General features: G+C 41.5%; 2 protein-coding genes across 4 annotated transcripts; both read right to left on the bottom strand.

The window, feature by feature from the left end:
* Positions 1-7,275: 7,275 nt before the first annotated feature.
* LOC100196517 (JTB protein) lies at positions 7,276-9,037 on the bottom strand. Its single transcript, NM_001141546.2, is given in 5 exon segments — positions 7,276-8,135; positions 8,236-8,315; positions 8,410-8,495; positions 8,615-8,655; positions 8,760-9,037. Coding segments are annotated over 5 exon segments (426 nt in total). The 5' UTR covers positions 8,822-9,037; the 3' UTR covers positions 7,276-7,978.
* A 201-nt stretch (positions 9,038-9,238) lies between these two features.
* Positions 9,239-13,342, bottom strand: LOC123743182 (chromatin target of PRMT1 protein). 3 transcript variants are annotated; one of them, XM_045719075.2, is made up of 7 exons: positions 13,219-13,342; positions 12,844-12,921; positions 12,467-12,586; positions 11,416-11,563; positions 10,486-10,654; positions 10,276-10,416; positions 9,239-10,187 (listed from the first exon to the last, which is right to left on the bottom strand). In XM_045719075.2, the coding sequence occupies exons 1-7, from the start codon at positions 13,239-13,241 to the stop codon at positions 9,997-9,999; spliced, it is 870 nt and encodes a 289-aa protein (XP_045575031.2). In that variant the 5' UTR covers positions 13,242-13,342; the 3' UTR covers positions 9,239-9,996. The 3 variants fall into 3 exon arrangements, with proteins under 3 accessions (XP_045575031.2, XP_045575032.2, XP_045575033.2); XM_045719076.2 differs by having other exon boundaries at positions 12,467-12,551; XM_045719077.2 differs by lacking the exon at positions 11,416-11,563 and having other exon boundaries at positions 12,467-12,551.
* Positions 13,343-14,056: the final 714 nt, after the last annotated feature.

The following is a 14,056-nucleotide window of genomic DNA, read 5'->3' as shown; positions in this document are numbered from 1 at the left end:
TTCCTCCTCCTCCAAACACGGCGAGTTGAGTTGATGCCAAAGAGCTCCATTTTGGTCTCATCTGACCACAACACTTTCACCCAGTTGTCCTCTGAATCATTTAGATGTTCATTGGCAAACTTCAGACGGGCATGTATATGTGCTTTCTTGAGCAGGGGGACCTTGCGGGCGCTGCAGGATTTCAGTCCTTCACGGCGTAGTGTGTTACCAATTGTTTTCTTGGTGACTATGGTCCCAGCTGCCTTGAGATCATTGACAAGATCCTCCCGTGTAGTTCTGGGCTGATTCCTCACCGTTCTCATGATCATTGCAACTCCACGAGGTGAGATCTTGCATGGAGCCCCAGGCCGAGGGAGATTGACAGTTCTTTTGTGTTTCTTCCATTTGCGAATAATCGCACCAACTGTTGTCACCTTCTCACCAAGCTGCTTGGCGATAGTCTTGTAGCCCATTCCAGCCTTGTGTAGGTCTACAATCTTGTCCCTGACATCCTTGGAGAGCTCTTTGGTCTTGGCCATGGTGGAGAGTTTGGAATCTGATTGATTGATTGCTTCTGTGGACAGGTGTCTTTTATACAGATAACAAACTAAGATTAGGAGCACTCCCTTTAAGAGTGTGCTTCTAATCTCAGCTCGTTGCCTGTATAAAAGACACCTGGGAGCCAGAAATCTTTCTGATTGAGAGGGGGTCAAATACTTATTTCCCTCATTAAAATGTAAATCAATTTATAACATTTTAGACATGCGTTTTTCTGGATTTCTTTGTTGTTATTCTGTCTCTCACTGTTCAATTAAACCTACCATTAAAATTATAGACTGATCATTTCTTTGTCAGTGGGCAAACGTACAAAATCAGCAGGGGATCAAATACTTTTTTCCCTCACTGTACACAACTGCAGGTAATTTGGGTAAATATTCTGCAGGATTCAGTGCTGTTACATTTTTTTCTGTGGTGCATGCAGTTCATTTAAGTCAACAAAATGGTAGTAACTGAAATTTTTGTTATGATGTTATTACAAATGGTATTATATTATAGACATATCATCTGCGTAATGTACACTCTACAGAGCCAGGACCCTCTTCAAGTGATACAGTTCTGTCAGGGAGGTGTATGGAAGTGGAGGAGAGGTGAAAGACAGTGTCGGCAGTACCAATGGAGATGATGAGGTTGGAGCAAATGAGAGAAGGTGCACAGAAAGAGACAGACAAAGTAAGGATGTTGAAAAACAAGCTGTAGATGGCGAGTTATGTGGAAGAGATTCAGAGGAAGAACATTTTCTATCAGATGACTCAGGTTTGCGACCAGCAAAAATAACTGATATGGACAGAGAGACTACTGTTAGGAAATTGGCCACAAGAGATGTAGATCTAGAAATGCCACAGGATTCAGAGGGAAAGCCATTCCCAGAATACTTGCAGTATACTAAGGCAACCAATGCAAGAGAAAAGCTGAAGAGAGACTGGATAATTCATAGCAAAAGTACTAATGCACTATATTGCATCTCATGTGTGCTTTTCTCCCATGAACAAAAAATACCTTCCCATAGTGCACTGAACAGTCAACACGGATATAAAATGTCCGATGTAAAGTTGTGTCGTATGTATGATACATTTCCAAGCCATGATAGGAATAAGGCACACAGAGACTGCTACTTGAAGTGGAAGAATTTGCAACAACCTGTAATGGCAGTTAGTCGCATTGACTGTCAGTTGCAGAAGCAGATACAAACAGAAACTGAGAAAAATAGAGTTCCCTTGCAGAGAATCCTAGATGAAACACTGCACTTGGCACCAAGGAATGTACCCTTCAGGGGTAAAACCAAAGTCCCAGATGACATCCACGATGGTAATTTCCTAGGCACACTAGAGCTCATCTCATTACGATCCACTGCTGAGCACTTACAAAAAATCAGGGACAAAAAAAAGGAACCAGGCTGACACATTATCTGAGCTCTGACATTCAAAATTAGTTCATTGAATTATGTGTCAGAGGAGTTTTGAAAAGAATTCTAAAGGAAAGGAAGGATTCTATTTATTATTCAGTCATCTGTAATGCTACGCCAGACATTTCCCATACTGAGCAGAATGTTGTGCTCATAAGATATGTGAGTTATAACAAAGAAACAGATGACTGCGAGATCACTGAAAGGTTTCTTGAATTCAAGGACTTTCACAAAAAGACAGGAAGTGAGATAGCAGAGATGATTGAAAATGTGCTTCATGACCAAGGGATAGACATTGGAGATGGCAAAGGGCAGGGATATGACAACGGGGCAAACATGTCAGGGAAAGTCAAGGGAGTCCAAGCCCAAATATTAAAGAAAAATCTTCTGGCTACATTTTCACCTTGTGCCTCCTACACCTTAAATATTGTAGGTGTGCATGCTGCAGAGTCAAGCCCAGAAGTATCAACATTTTTTGGCTGCATCAATTGCCTTTACACGCCTGTTAGTGCCAGCCCAGAGCGATGGGCCATCTACAAAAAGAAAACAGGTTGCTCTTTGTATCGCCTCTCCGATACCTGCTGGAGTGCAAGGATTGATGCTGTTAAACCTGTTGTAAAACACCTACCTTCTGTCGTCAAGGCCCTTGATAGCATACTCATGACATGCAGTCTCACCAGTGAGGCCAGAACAGAAGCTAGTGGTTGGAAGAACTACTTCATGTCATTCAACGCTATTGTCCTCCTCACTGTCTGGCTGAAAGTACTGCAACGCATTGAGGACAGGAATGTGATTCTCCAGTCAGGAAAAATCTCACTTGACACAGAGGCAGCCAATATCAGAGCCTTAAAGGAAGATATGCAGGCTCTTAGAGATGGATGGGAGTCTCTCCTGTCTGAGGAAACACTGACTGCTACGCAAATGGATGTTGCACCTCAATTTAGCAAGGAACACAGCCGCCAGAGGAAAAGGAAGAGATTCCATGATGAGACCTCTCAAGAGGAGACAGCTCAGGACAGTGTAGCAACGATGTTTCGGACACAGTGTTTTTTACTGCTATGGACAACATCATAAGTGACTTGGACACTAGGTTCCACACCACTGCAAAAATTGTTATATCATTTTTTGCTGTTCTGAAAGTTGGGCAGATTAGTGAGGATAAAGTCACTTTTGTGTGCCAACCCCTGATCATAAAGTATTCCAGAGATATTACACCTGAGTTTCAGAATGGAGTAAGACACCTGAACACTGTATATGCTGCCACTTTCCCCCCTAACTTGTCCCCTCTTGGTCTCCTGAATGCAACTTGTAAGATGCAGCTGCAAAGCATTTTTGGAGAAGTGTGCATTGTTTTACGTATATTTTGCACACTGCCTGTGACTGTTGCTGGTGGCGAGAGAGCTTTCAGTAAGATAAAACTGATTAAAAAACTATTTGAGGTCTACTATGTCCCATGACAGGCTTTGCAGTCTTGCCATGCTGTCCATTTAAAGTCAGTTAGCTAGAAAGCTGGACTTCAAAGACTTGATCAGTGACTTTGCTAGCAAGAAGGCTTGGTGCTGGGCTCTTGGTGAGTAAGGCATGGCTATGGATATTGGATCACTACACACATTATTCCCACAGACTGAGAACAAGACTGAGAACAGACTGAGAACAAGATATATCTCAAAGTAATGGCTGGATTGCCATAAAATTTGTTGTGCATAATCAAGACCCCAAGTGGAAAAAAACCTATTGATTTGGTGCCACCATCAGGCCTTCATTTTTCCATTTCCATTTTGTTTTCCATTTTCCATTTCCACTTTTACAGCTGCTTATTTTGTAGTTGGTATGTATACTTAGTTCAAAAATCTGCTGCTGATTTTATTGTTTTGTCTGTTATATCATTCTATAGATGATAATGTTAATTTATTTTAATTGAAGAGGTTAATGTATATTTAAGTTGTATTTATTTTAAATTATTCATTCATGTTAAGAGAATTTTCCATTCAAGAATTTGACCATTAAAATGACATTTAGACTGTAAAAGATGGCCTTTAGCACATTTCTTATAGAGGGTATCAGTCCTGCATCAAATAGTGAATTCCACTGTATGCAGAACGTTGCATGCATGTCTGCACAGTGTTGTATTTTCACAGCTCACTGTCAGTAAATATCGTACAGTAAATATTGGACTACAAGAGAGTTACAATCCTGCAAAGCTAGAGTTATTTAAAGATTTGAATGGGTTGATTGGGTTTTGGAGGTGTGTGGTTACAGCAATTGCGCAGGGTTGGTGTGGCCTGTGGTGGTGGGGCCCAATGTGATATCTTTTCATGGGGCCCAAAATCCCTGGCTCCGCCCCTGGGTTAGGGTGTGGATGTGACTGGTGGTGCTGTGGTCTGGATGTATGTCCTCTCTCTCTTTGCTCTCTCTCTCTCTCTCTCTCTCCCAACCCTATAGAGATTTTACCTGGAATTTTGTGACGTAATGACATGGAACTCCTCGGATGATACATGTACGAGATCCTCGCTCTCTGACGTTACCAAGGTATTTAATCCATCTAAATGAGGAAAAGATTACATCAGGGGAAGTCAAGAGATTAACTGGTGTGTCTTTTTGTCATATTATGTAACAGGACTACAGCAGAGGCAGACTGGCCGTCTAGCATTTTTAGCCCAGTGGACCTGTCTAACGTTTTTTTTGCGCAAAATGATCATTATCTGGCTAATAATAGGGGCCGATGTGGGGGGCTCAAGGAAAAGAATGGAACGATGTGGGGGGCTCAAGGAAAAGAATGGAACGATGTGGGGGGCTAAAGGAAAAGTGGAACGATGTGGGGGACTCAAGGAAAAGAGTGGAACGATGTGGGGGACTCAAGGAAAAGAGTGGAACGATGTGGGGGGCTCAAGGAAAAGAATGGAACGATGTGGGGGGCTCAAGGAAAAGAATGGAACGATGTGGGGGGCTCAAGGAAAAGAATGGAACGATGTGGGGGGCTTAAGGAAAAGAATGGGCCGGTGTTGGGGGCTCAAGGAAAGAATGGGCCAGTGTGTTAGAATTTCCCCTGGCCTGCAGCAATAATAAGGTGATATACTGTATTTAGTGGGACGAATGCAATGTCATCTCATTCACAAAATTGTGCCACTTTCCCACGGTCACAGTGGGGTTGGACCACAAAGAGCCAAAAAGTCTCTGTCAACACGTTTAAAAACATGCCTTTCAGATCATATGTATGCTTATTCGTCATTAGGAGTCTACCTTTGGGAAATCCATGCAATCCAATGAACTCAAACAACTAAAACACAGAATGAAAACAAACATGTTGTCCTCGCATCTTCCTCGTGGTTTATTTCTGTAGCCTACTAGTCTGCTATATGGGGATTACTGACATAAAGGGACGTGTGTGTGTGTGACTTCTTTATTAGATGGGTGTCTGATAAAGAGGCTAAACCCTGATGACTAAATCAACCCGAGGGTTTCTGTTCAGCACCTTGGACAGCGCCTTCCACTACAAGCGCAGTACATAGGTTATCTGCCTCTCTCTTGACCGGACAGTAGATTATCCGTTCCGCCTAGCCCTAGGTGGAAAACACAACAATTAGAAACAGACATGGCAAAATCAGCAGCTATCTTGCTGGTGTTCATTTCCTTTTTGTACATCCTATCTCAATCAGCCCATGTGGTTGCAGGATGGACAGACGAAAGGCTACCAAAGGCTGAAGTTACAGAGGACTCTAGGGAACTGGTGAGTAACCTGCTATAGTAATAAATATTAGTTGAGATTATGATACAATTAAGGAATGCTATTGACACTATTTGATCATACAGGCCAAATGTACTGTACATTCATAGTGAGTCATTGCAATTAACCAATAAACATGGTCTATTGTGAGGCGACAGATTTGATGTAGGGCCATTTCAATACAGCAGTGTTTTTCTCTGTGTGTGTTGCAGCTGGGTGTCCTTCATAACGTCCTAGAGAAACTCCAAAACAGAAGAATGGCTGTGTGGGAAAGAAGACAAAGCCACCTTCCTAGTGTAAGCAAACTATTTCAGACACCACAGGTGAATAGTTGTATAGGTGATCGATTTCCCAAATGTGTGGGTCAGACCCTCTGGTGGGTTGTGGGTGGCACCTTTTGGATTGCGGGTCAAGACTACATTCTTGCTAGAGCATGTTCTGGGGAAAATAAATAAACACTCCAAAAGCTTATGCTGTGTCATTTTTTTTAAGACCACTGGAAACTACTAAAGAAACAAAGTCTCAAAGGATTCTATTCAGAACTGATTTAGATTATACACAGCCTTTTGAGTAACTAATGGGTACATTTAACACCACGAATAGATGGAGTTTTTCGCTATGAATGAATACTATTCTGTAGAATAAACAATAAAATGAGGAATAAAACATAAATGTAATAAACAGATGGAACTTTGAGCTTTGTTTATGTTATGCAGTTCATAGAAAGAGTTGTATGGTTGCAAAAGCCTGCAAAAGACAGAAAATCTTGTAGGCTGCCAACAAGGATTGTGATGGGAAAAGTACTGTCTAAGGGCGACATCTAGTGGTCAAGGTACTTAAAAGTACTATGTCAACTTTTCCTTCCTTGTGAATATCTCATTTGGAAAATTCTACCATATCATTTTTGTTCTATTTTCTTTCCAGTGTATTGTTGGTGACTACTGCACAGTGAAAAAGGGACCACGGTACGGCCAACTATGTGACTGTCCAAGAGGATCTTCTTCCTCAAGTGTTTGTGATTTATTTTTGTTATGGTATTAGTTAATTTATTTCTGTCTGAAATAGAGTAGGATTTTGACATTTCAATTCGCTAACTTGTAATATATATCCTTCTTCTGACCCGTTTCATCCATGTGTTCTTTCATTTGCCTCTCATTCTACCATTCTGCTTGTTGTGCATTCAGCACAGATATAAAGGTAAGCTCTGTAAATATGATAAAGAGAGGCTCTTTTTTTTATAAAAATGTTGATTAATAAACTGTCCAATTCCTTTCACAACTTAAGCAGAAAAAAAGCAGAATTATATTTACTACCAAAAAACCTACATTGTGCACATACCCTAACAGTTTATTTTTATTGGTCATAAATAGAAAGTGCAATAAACTGTACAATTTTCTGCACACTTACAGCAATGTAATAATTAGGAATAGTGTTAACAGTGCTGTAAAATACATAAATACTGTAAGAAATCAGAAGAACCATGTTTTTACGAATAGTGTGTAACCAAAATTGAAAAGGCACCCGCACATCTGAGCTATCTCTGTTGCAGGTGTATGGTAACAGTTGAATAAGATTAGAAAAACAAAGAAACCAGCACACTGCTCTTGATAGTGTCACTGCTCTTTATTAAGCTAGTGTGTAACCAAAAGGAAATGCTTGTCAAACTACACCATAAATAAATAGATATGTATAGTTTAGACAGACCTGAATTTCACACACAAACGTGATTGACCAATCATTGGTAAATACACCATAAGCACATTGATCACAGATCAAAAAATGTCATCTCTAACGTAGCGCATTAAATGTAGCTGGTAATACCCATTTTTCAGAAAGCAATCTTTAAAGGAAAATCTTCAAAAATAACACATAGGCCTAGATATTTGTAGTATTCGTCTCTGGTTGGACCAACTCAGTTATTATGGTGACAATGCAGACAATGTCAGAAAGTGAGACCAAGTTGACATGTTCAAATCCCCAAAACTGACACATGGAATGGTTAGGCAGGACTATACTCTAATCACACAGAAACAATATCAACTATGACAACATAAAGACATGCTGTGCTGCAATATTATTAACCATACTGCAGTAATGACTTGGAACATATTGTAAGATTAGTTCAAACCAATAACTATTGTGCAGTGTATGGGTCATACTTACACATAGACATTTCACAAATAAGGCCGCAACAAAACATGGGATCAAAATGGAAATAGTGATCCCAAAAGAGATACCAATGTGCAAGTTCTGCCGTTCAAGTCCTTCAAACATTTGAGAGTGGTCAAGCGCCGGCCAACAGCACCCAGTCTCTATATGGACAGGATCTGCCTGCTGACCTTTTCAGAAGCCAGGTGGTCCAGGGTTCTCTGACGAGCTATAACCACCAGGACCAAGACTACAGTTAGGCACATCATGATCCCCTCAAACCTCCAGAATAGGCTCTCGTCCATCCGAGAGGAACGGCAGCTGAGAAAAGAGATAGAATTGTAGTCGGACCTGAATTGGCGGTTGCATCAATTTAGGAAAATACTCTAATAAAAATATACAACAAAAGGGGGTAGGCTACCTCTTGTATTCAACTTTGTTGGACTTTGCACAGTTGATATTTTCTATGAATCCAGTTCGGGCGCACGGCGCCCATGATTTCTGGAGGAGACAAACACGACAGGGATTCCATAATTAAGATGTTATTGATCAGTATTACGGTGTTTAAGAAAATAGGAATTATTTTAACCCTCACCATCTGAAAGGGGTTGCACCTTGCACACTCTGTCAAAATCGAAAACTCCTCCTCTTGCCAGCAATGAAGGGATGGTGTGCTTATCTCTACAAAATAAAGAGATTACAATAGCTAGAAACTTCAATGTTAGGGTCTACAGCTACAGGTCAACTATTATAGCTACCCGATCTGTATTTAAGTGTTATTTAACTAACTATGGGTCTACCTGTAGTAGGGTATTCCTTTCCTGAATTAGCACCATGGACACTGGAAGAAAATGATACAATGGTTTGGTTAACACATTCACAAAAGTCAGAGGTTTGACGACAGCACAGTCAGTGACACGGCTGGATGTTACACAGCACACTCACCTAAGTGACGCTGGTACTACCAGGAGCAGTGTTAAGATCGAGAACAGTCGGGAATCGCTCATTGTGCTGGTAATAGAAAAATAACGTAGCTTCTATCTAGCTACATATTAGCTAAGGTTAGTTATCGGTTGAGTTCCAGAAGTACATTTACAGCAGCTAACCCACTACGGAATACTCAAGTGTCACTGTAAGCATCTTTAAATGTTAAAGTTATTCCATTATAAAATGTTTTGTTCTGGCAGAATTGCAGCCATCTTGAATGCGCGAAGTTCCTCCCCATGTCACCTGACTTGTGTGACATGTTGAAGTGCTCTCACCAGCCCTAGCGGTGACAAGTAGTCATTTAAATCAGTTGGTAACTTTCTGGCTCGTCTATGCTGTGACTGACAATTACAGTTCTACTGAAGGTTAATAATGAACTGCAGCTATGTTTCTATTTCTTGACATGTCATGATAATGTTAATATCATTAGGTAGCAACACCTTCAAATATTTTTATTAAAACAATGTTGAACATATCAAAACACTTAAGAATATTTGTAACATTTGGACCATTCTTTCATTCTCAAAAAACATTCTCTGACAGGAACCGGTTGGATAACTAGTCCTCTTAATTCATATGGCAGCAATATTTCTCTGCTAAAATAAATCTTCAACATTTCTATATAAATCTACAATGCAGCCAAACCTGGCTAGCTGAGGTACATACCGTTGTCTTTCACAAATAAATGACCAAACATTTTTTGGGGGAAAGTAACATAACATTGTAGCAAACACATGAAATCTATAGTGTGAAGTGTCTTGGACAAACCCATAATGTACCTGAGCAAAGATAATTGGTTAGCTTGCTTGTGATTTTACTGAACAAGTAATTATTTTCTTAGACAAGTCCTACAGACCTTCATACTTCTTAGGCAAGGTTTTAGACCACCCTGCTCAGCACTGAGCTAAGCTTACAAATGAATAAATGATGAAAAGAACAACAGCTCAAGTGTGTGAAACAGTTAAAGTATGACTCTAGAGAGCTCCAATTCAGCCACATAACACATGCTTCTGGGCTTGTGTGTACCACCACATATTTGTTCACAAATAGTGCTTCTAACAATAGTTCTGAGTAAGCCAGAGACCCTGGTTGTCACATCCATCTGTTTCCAGTGAGGGGCAGTTCTACTAATGAATTACCCCTGGACAGCCTCAGTGCATTTCTTGATGCTGCCTACCCGTCTTCCAGCTGGGTTCTAATCCATGTAGTCGGAGCCTGCCATGGCCATGTAGGAATCCAGCTCTGCGTCTAGGTGACTCTTGGTCATTGACATGTAGTTGTCTAGTTGGTTGTCCAGCTCCTCTTTGGTGGGGATTTTTTTAGGTTTGCCCATGCCTCGGCCCCGGAACCCTCCCCGGCCCCGCAGGCCCAGACCCGCTCCTCTGCCTGGTAGGGATGACAAGATATGAGCGAGAGCAGTGGGAGAAGGGAGGGTAGAGTATGCACAGTTGAGAGTACAAGAGAGTTCTCTCACCTCTTCCTCTCAGGCCCAGTCCATTCCTGGCTCCGCAGCTAACCAGCACTCCAGCATTGTTCAGCTGGCCACCTTGCAGCCTCAAGCCCTGACGAAACCTAAGCTTAGTCACCCCTCCCCGGGCACGCATCTGATTCACACCTGAACGAGAGAGGGATACAAAGTTAAACTGGCTCCAACTGTGTTACAGTTGAAAAACAGTACACCCACCTCTGAAAAAGCCCCTTCTGTCGTTTCCACACACTCTGAAACCTCGATTCATCCCTCGCAGTTCCCTTAGAGCAAACCCTTGGCTTCTGGTGGCCCCCCGCATCAGGGTCCCCATGGGCCGACCTAGCCTTGCCAGGACGTCGCCCTTCCCCAGGCGCTGCTTCAGGCTCTGTGGGACATTGGGAACGTACCAACAGAGTTTGGGTGTATTCATTTCAAAGATGAACTGAAAGTCAAGACATGCCCAGGAGGTGGCACTCTTGGTTTCAAAATTCAAATGAACTTTTCAATGCTTCTAATCTAGTCCACGTCTTCATTTCTCTGGTCTCTTCTTAAAAAGGAAAAAGATAGTGATACTGTGGTAGTTCTGATCTGGGGTGCGTTCAGCTTTTAATTCAACGGAAACGATTCTGAACAACAAGTTGAAGAACGGTGTGATTATGGTGACGCAGAGGGAGATAACTCTAGACATGTACATATTACCTCAATTAACCGGTGTCCCCGCACATTGACTCCGGTACCCCCCCGTATAGTCTCACTATTGTTATTTTACTGCTGCTCTTTAATTACTTGTTACATTTAAAAAATAGAATAAGAAATAAAAGTAACTATTGTTGGTTAGGAGCTCATAAGTAAGCATTTCACTGTAAGGTGTAACCTGTTGTACTCAGCGCATGTGACTGATATAATTTCATTTCATTGTATGGTCAGATGGTGTGTGCTGCACATGTTTTGTGATTTCAAAATGGTCGCACCCATATTGATCATGCCACACCCACTGAAGTGGTGAGCACCGTTTTGGGGAAATGTGCCCTTCAGTACAAACTGTCATGGAATGTTGCATCGAACTGAATGCAGCCCTGGATTAGTGACACTGAATCTAATTAAGTAACCTAGACAGGTTGAAAAGTGGATGGTTAGTTCCCACACCTTGGGCTGCAGGGCAGCCTGCACAGAGGTCCTGTTCTCCATCTGCAGAGCCAGTCTCCTGTTGCGGACACTGGCCACTTGCTGCTGCTGCATGTTGACTCGTACAGCCACTGGCTCCAGCTGCTTGTTGTTCAGCAAGGTCGTGAAGCTTGGAGGAGCAGGGGTTGAGGGATAAAGGAGGACATAACGGGCAGGGGTGTCAAACTCATTCCATAGAGGGCCAAGCATCAGCTGGTTTGTACGTTACCTTTGAATTTGTGTCCAATTAAGACCTAGACAACCAGGTGAGGAGAGTTCCTAACTGATCAGTGACTTTACTTGATCAAGTACAAGGGAGAAGTGAACCTGCAGACACTTGGCCCTCAGTGGAATAGGGTGATATAGGAGGTTGGAGGGTTTAAGAACCACAGGAGGCTGGTGGCAGCGTAATTGGGGAGATCGGGCTTATGGTAATGACTGGAGTGGAATTAGTGAAATGGTACTAAATACAGCAAACACCTGGTTTCAAGGCATTTCATGCCATTCGCTCCGTTTCAGACATTGTTATGAGCCTTCCTCCCATCAGCAGACGCCTGTGTTAATTAAGAACATACTGCTTAGCATACTACTGTATCCATGTAGTTGCGTTCCCATGCCCTGCCACTTACTGCCTATAACAGGGGTGGGCAACTCCAGTCCTCGAGGGCCTGATTGGTGTCACTTTTCCCCATCCCTAGCAAACACAGCTGATTAAATCAAATTGCATTCTAAACTGAAGATCATGATTAGGTGATTATTGGAGTCAGGTGTGTTTGCTGGGGCAAAACTGTGACACCAATCAGGCCCTCTATATACAATGCACATGGTTTAAAGTCCCCCCAATTATCTAGCAGTAGCTAGTGGTCCAGCAAGCAAACCAGTTTGGCCTTGGATTCTGGATGTTGTATCAAGGGGGAAGAAAGACTGATAAGAGAAAAGACACTTAGTCATAACAGGGTTTGCAATGAGCAAGATATGGAGTACAGGAGGTGGCCTCTGCAAACTCATCACCACTGGCTAATGGTAGTCTCACCGATCGTTGAGGGAAACTGTTGAGGTGCTTTTCAGCACGATTTTCTCTGTTGGTGAAGTCATTGCGTCTGTTTGCTGATACATTCCTGTGGAGAGACTCAATAGGGAGAACGATATTGCACTGGAACAAAAGCATAACTTTAGTTTAACTACAGTGACAATTTGAGAATGACCTAATGTTAGGCAAGGAAACTACCTTGTAACATGAGTTTCAAACACATACTAACTACTAACTAGCTCTTCATTCGTTTGAGATGCTGGCTTGGTCGGTAAACTTTTGCTTTGCTGCTATGTAAGATGGTAGCTAAACCTCAAACTAGATAAACCTACTAACTAGCTTTGTATCAAGTTGAGCACGCTAACGTTACTCTTACTCACTTTTTAGAACAGCACTGGAAGATGCTAGCAAAGATTTGGTTAGCCTCCCCCTCTTGACTGTCCGCACCGAAGATGCACCTGCACAACATAAAATAAAAAGTTATTCTCAACTAAGGAAAGCCTCAAGTTTCATACTGTAGTTACCGCCCAAAATATAAACGCAAGAATTAAATCAAACTCGCACAGTGATTCGAACACATGCGGAAAACCACAAATGCACGTTTACAAATAAAGAACTGATGAAAGGTTGCATTTTTGCAGTATATAGATAATTAATTTGACTAAGACCCCAAATACACAATCACTTTTTGAAAGTGGGTAAAAAAAAAAGATGAAAGTTTAGGACATTGTCCATGTAAGATTTCAAAACATTACCCATATATTTTGCTGCATAACATTGGAATTGAGGAACAGAGGGCTAAGCAGCAATGGAGCAACCGGAGCTATGTACAAACGTGTGTGTAAAGTAGCACATGTGCAGAAGGTACGGATGTATTATGCTATCCAGTAGAGGTGTCCAGAGAGTATGGTAATGAAGCGACTCCGTTCCCTATTTAGTGCACTTATTTTAACCAGAGAGCCATTTGTGACTCAAATTCAATCCATGTTGTAGTGTGTGCCCGAATAGCCTAGCTAGGAGAGACAGAGGTACAATTTACAAGAAACCCCAATTTTCCTGGTAAAGTACCTGATAACCTATCCACTTACTGCTATCTTAATATTCTAGCCTGCTGTATTTTATATTCTAGCCTGGTGTTCCCATAAGGTAAATGCAACATATACTTGAAACAAATCATCCACTTTGTGTAGAGAGCAGATTATCTAAAACACCATTAGTCTATAAAACACAAGCTGTGGATTTTTTTACATATACTAATGAGAAAAAAGTGACAATATACTCCTCTATGTAAAGCCTAACTGGCTTTTGTGTAGCCTACCAAAAATAATACATTACAGTAAAAAACTGTCAGCCACTACAGGGCAGCACAGTCTCATATTTAAAAATCATGGAAATCTACCGTTATTGGCGGTAATGTCAGATTTCTTTTGCAGAAATGTCACTGATCAAAAAATGCACAATATAATTGTCATACGATGTGTATTAGATGTATTAGATGTGTATGTATGTATGCATGAATGTTTTGGACTATAGCAAGCTATAACAAGGACAGAATATCCAAGCCATACATACAGCCTCATGATGATGTTGGCT

This window comes from Salmo salar, chromosome 02 (genome assembly GCF_965601325.2).
Source record: "Salmo salar chromosome 02, fSalSal1, whole genome shotgun sequence".
Classification (NCBI taxonomy): Eukaryota; Metazoa; Chordata; class Actinopteri; order Salmoniformes; family Salmonidae; genus Salmo; species Salmo salar.
This window is presented reverse-complemented; position numbering and strand designations above follow the sequence as displayed.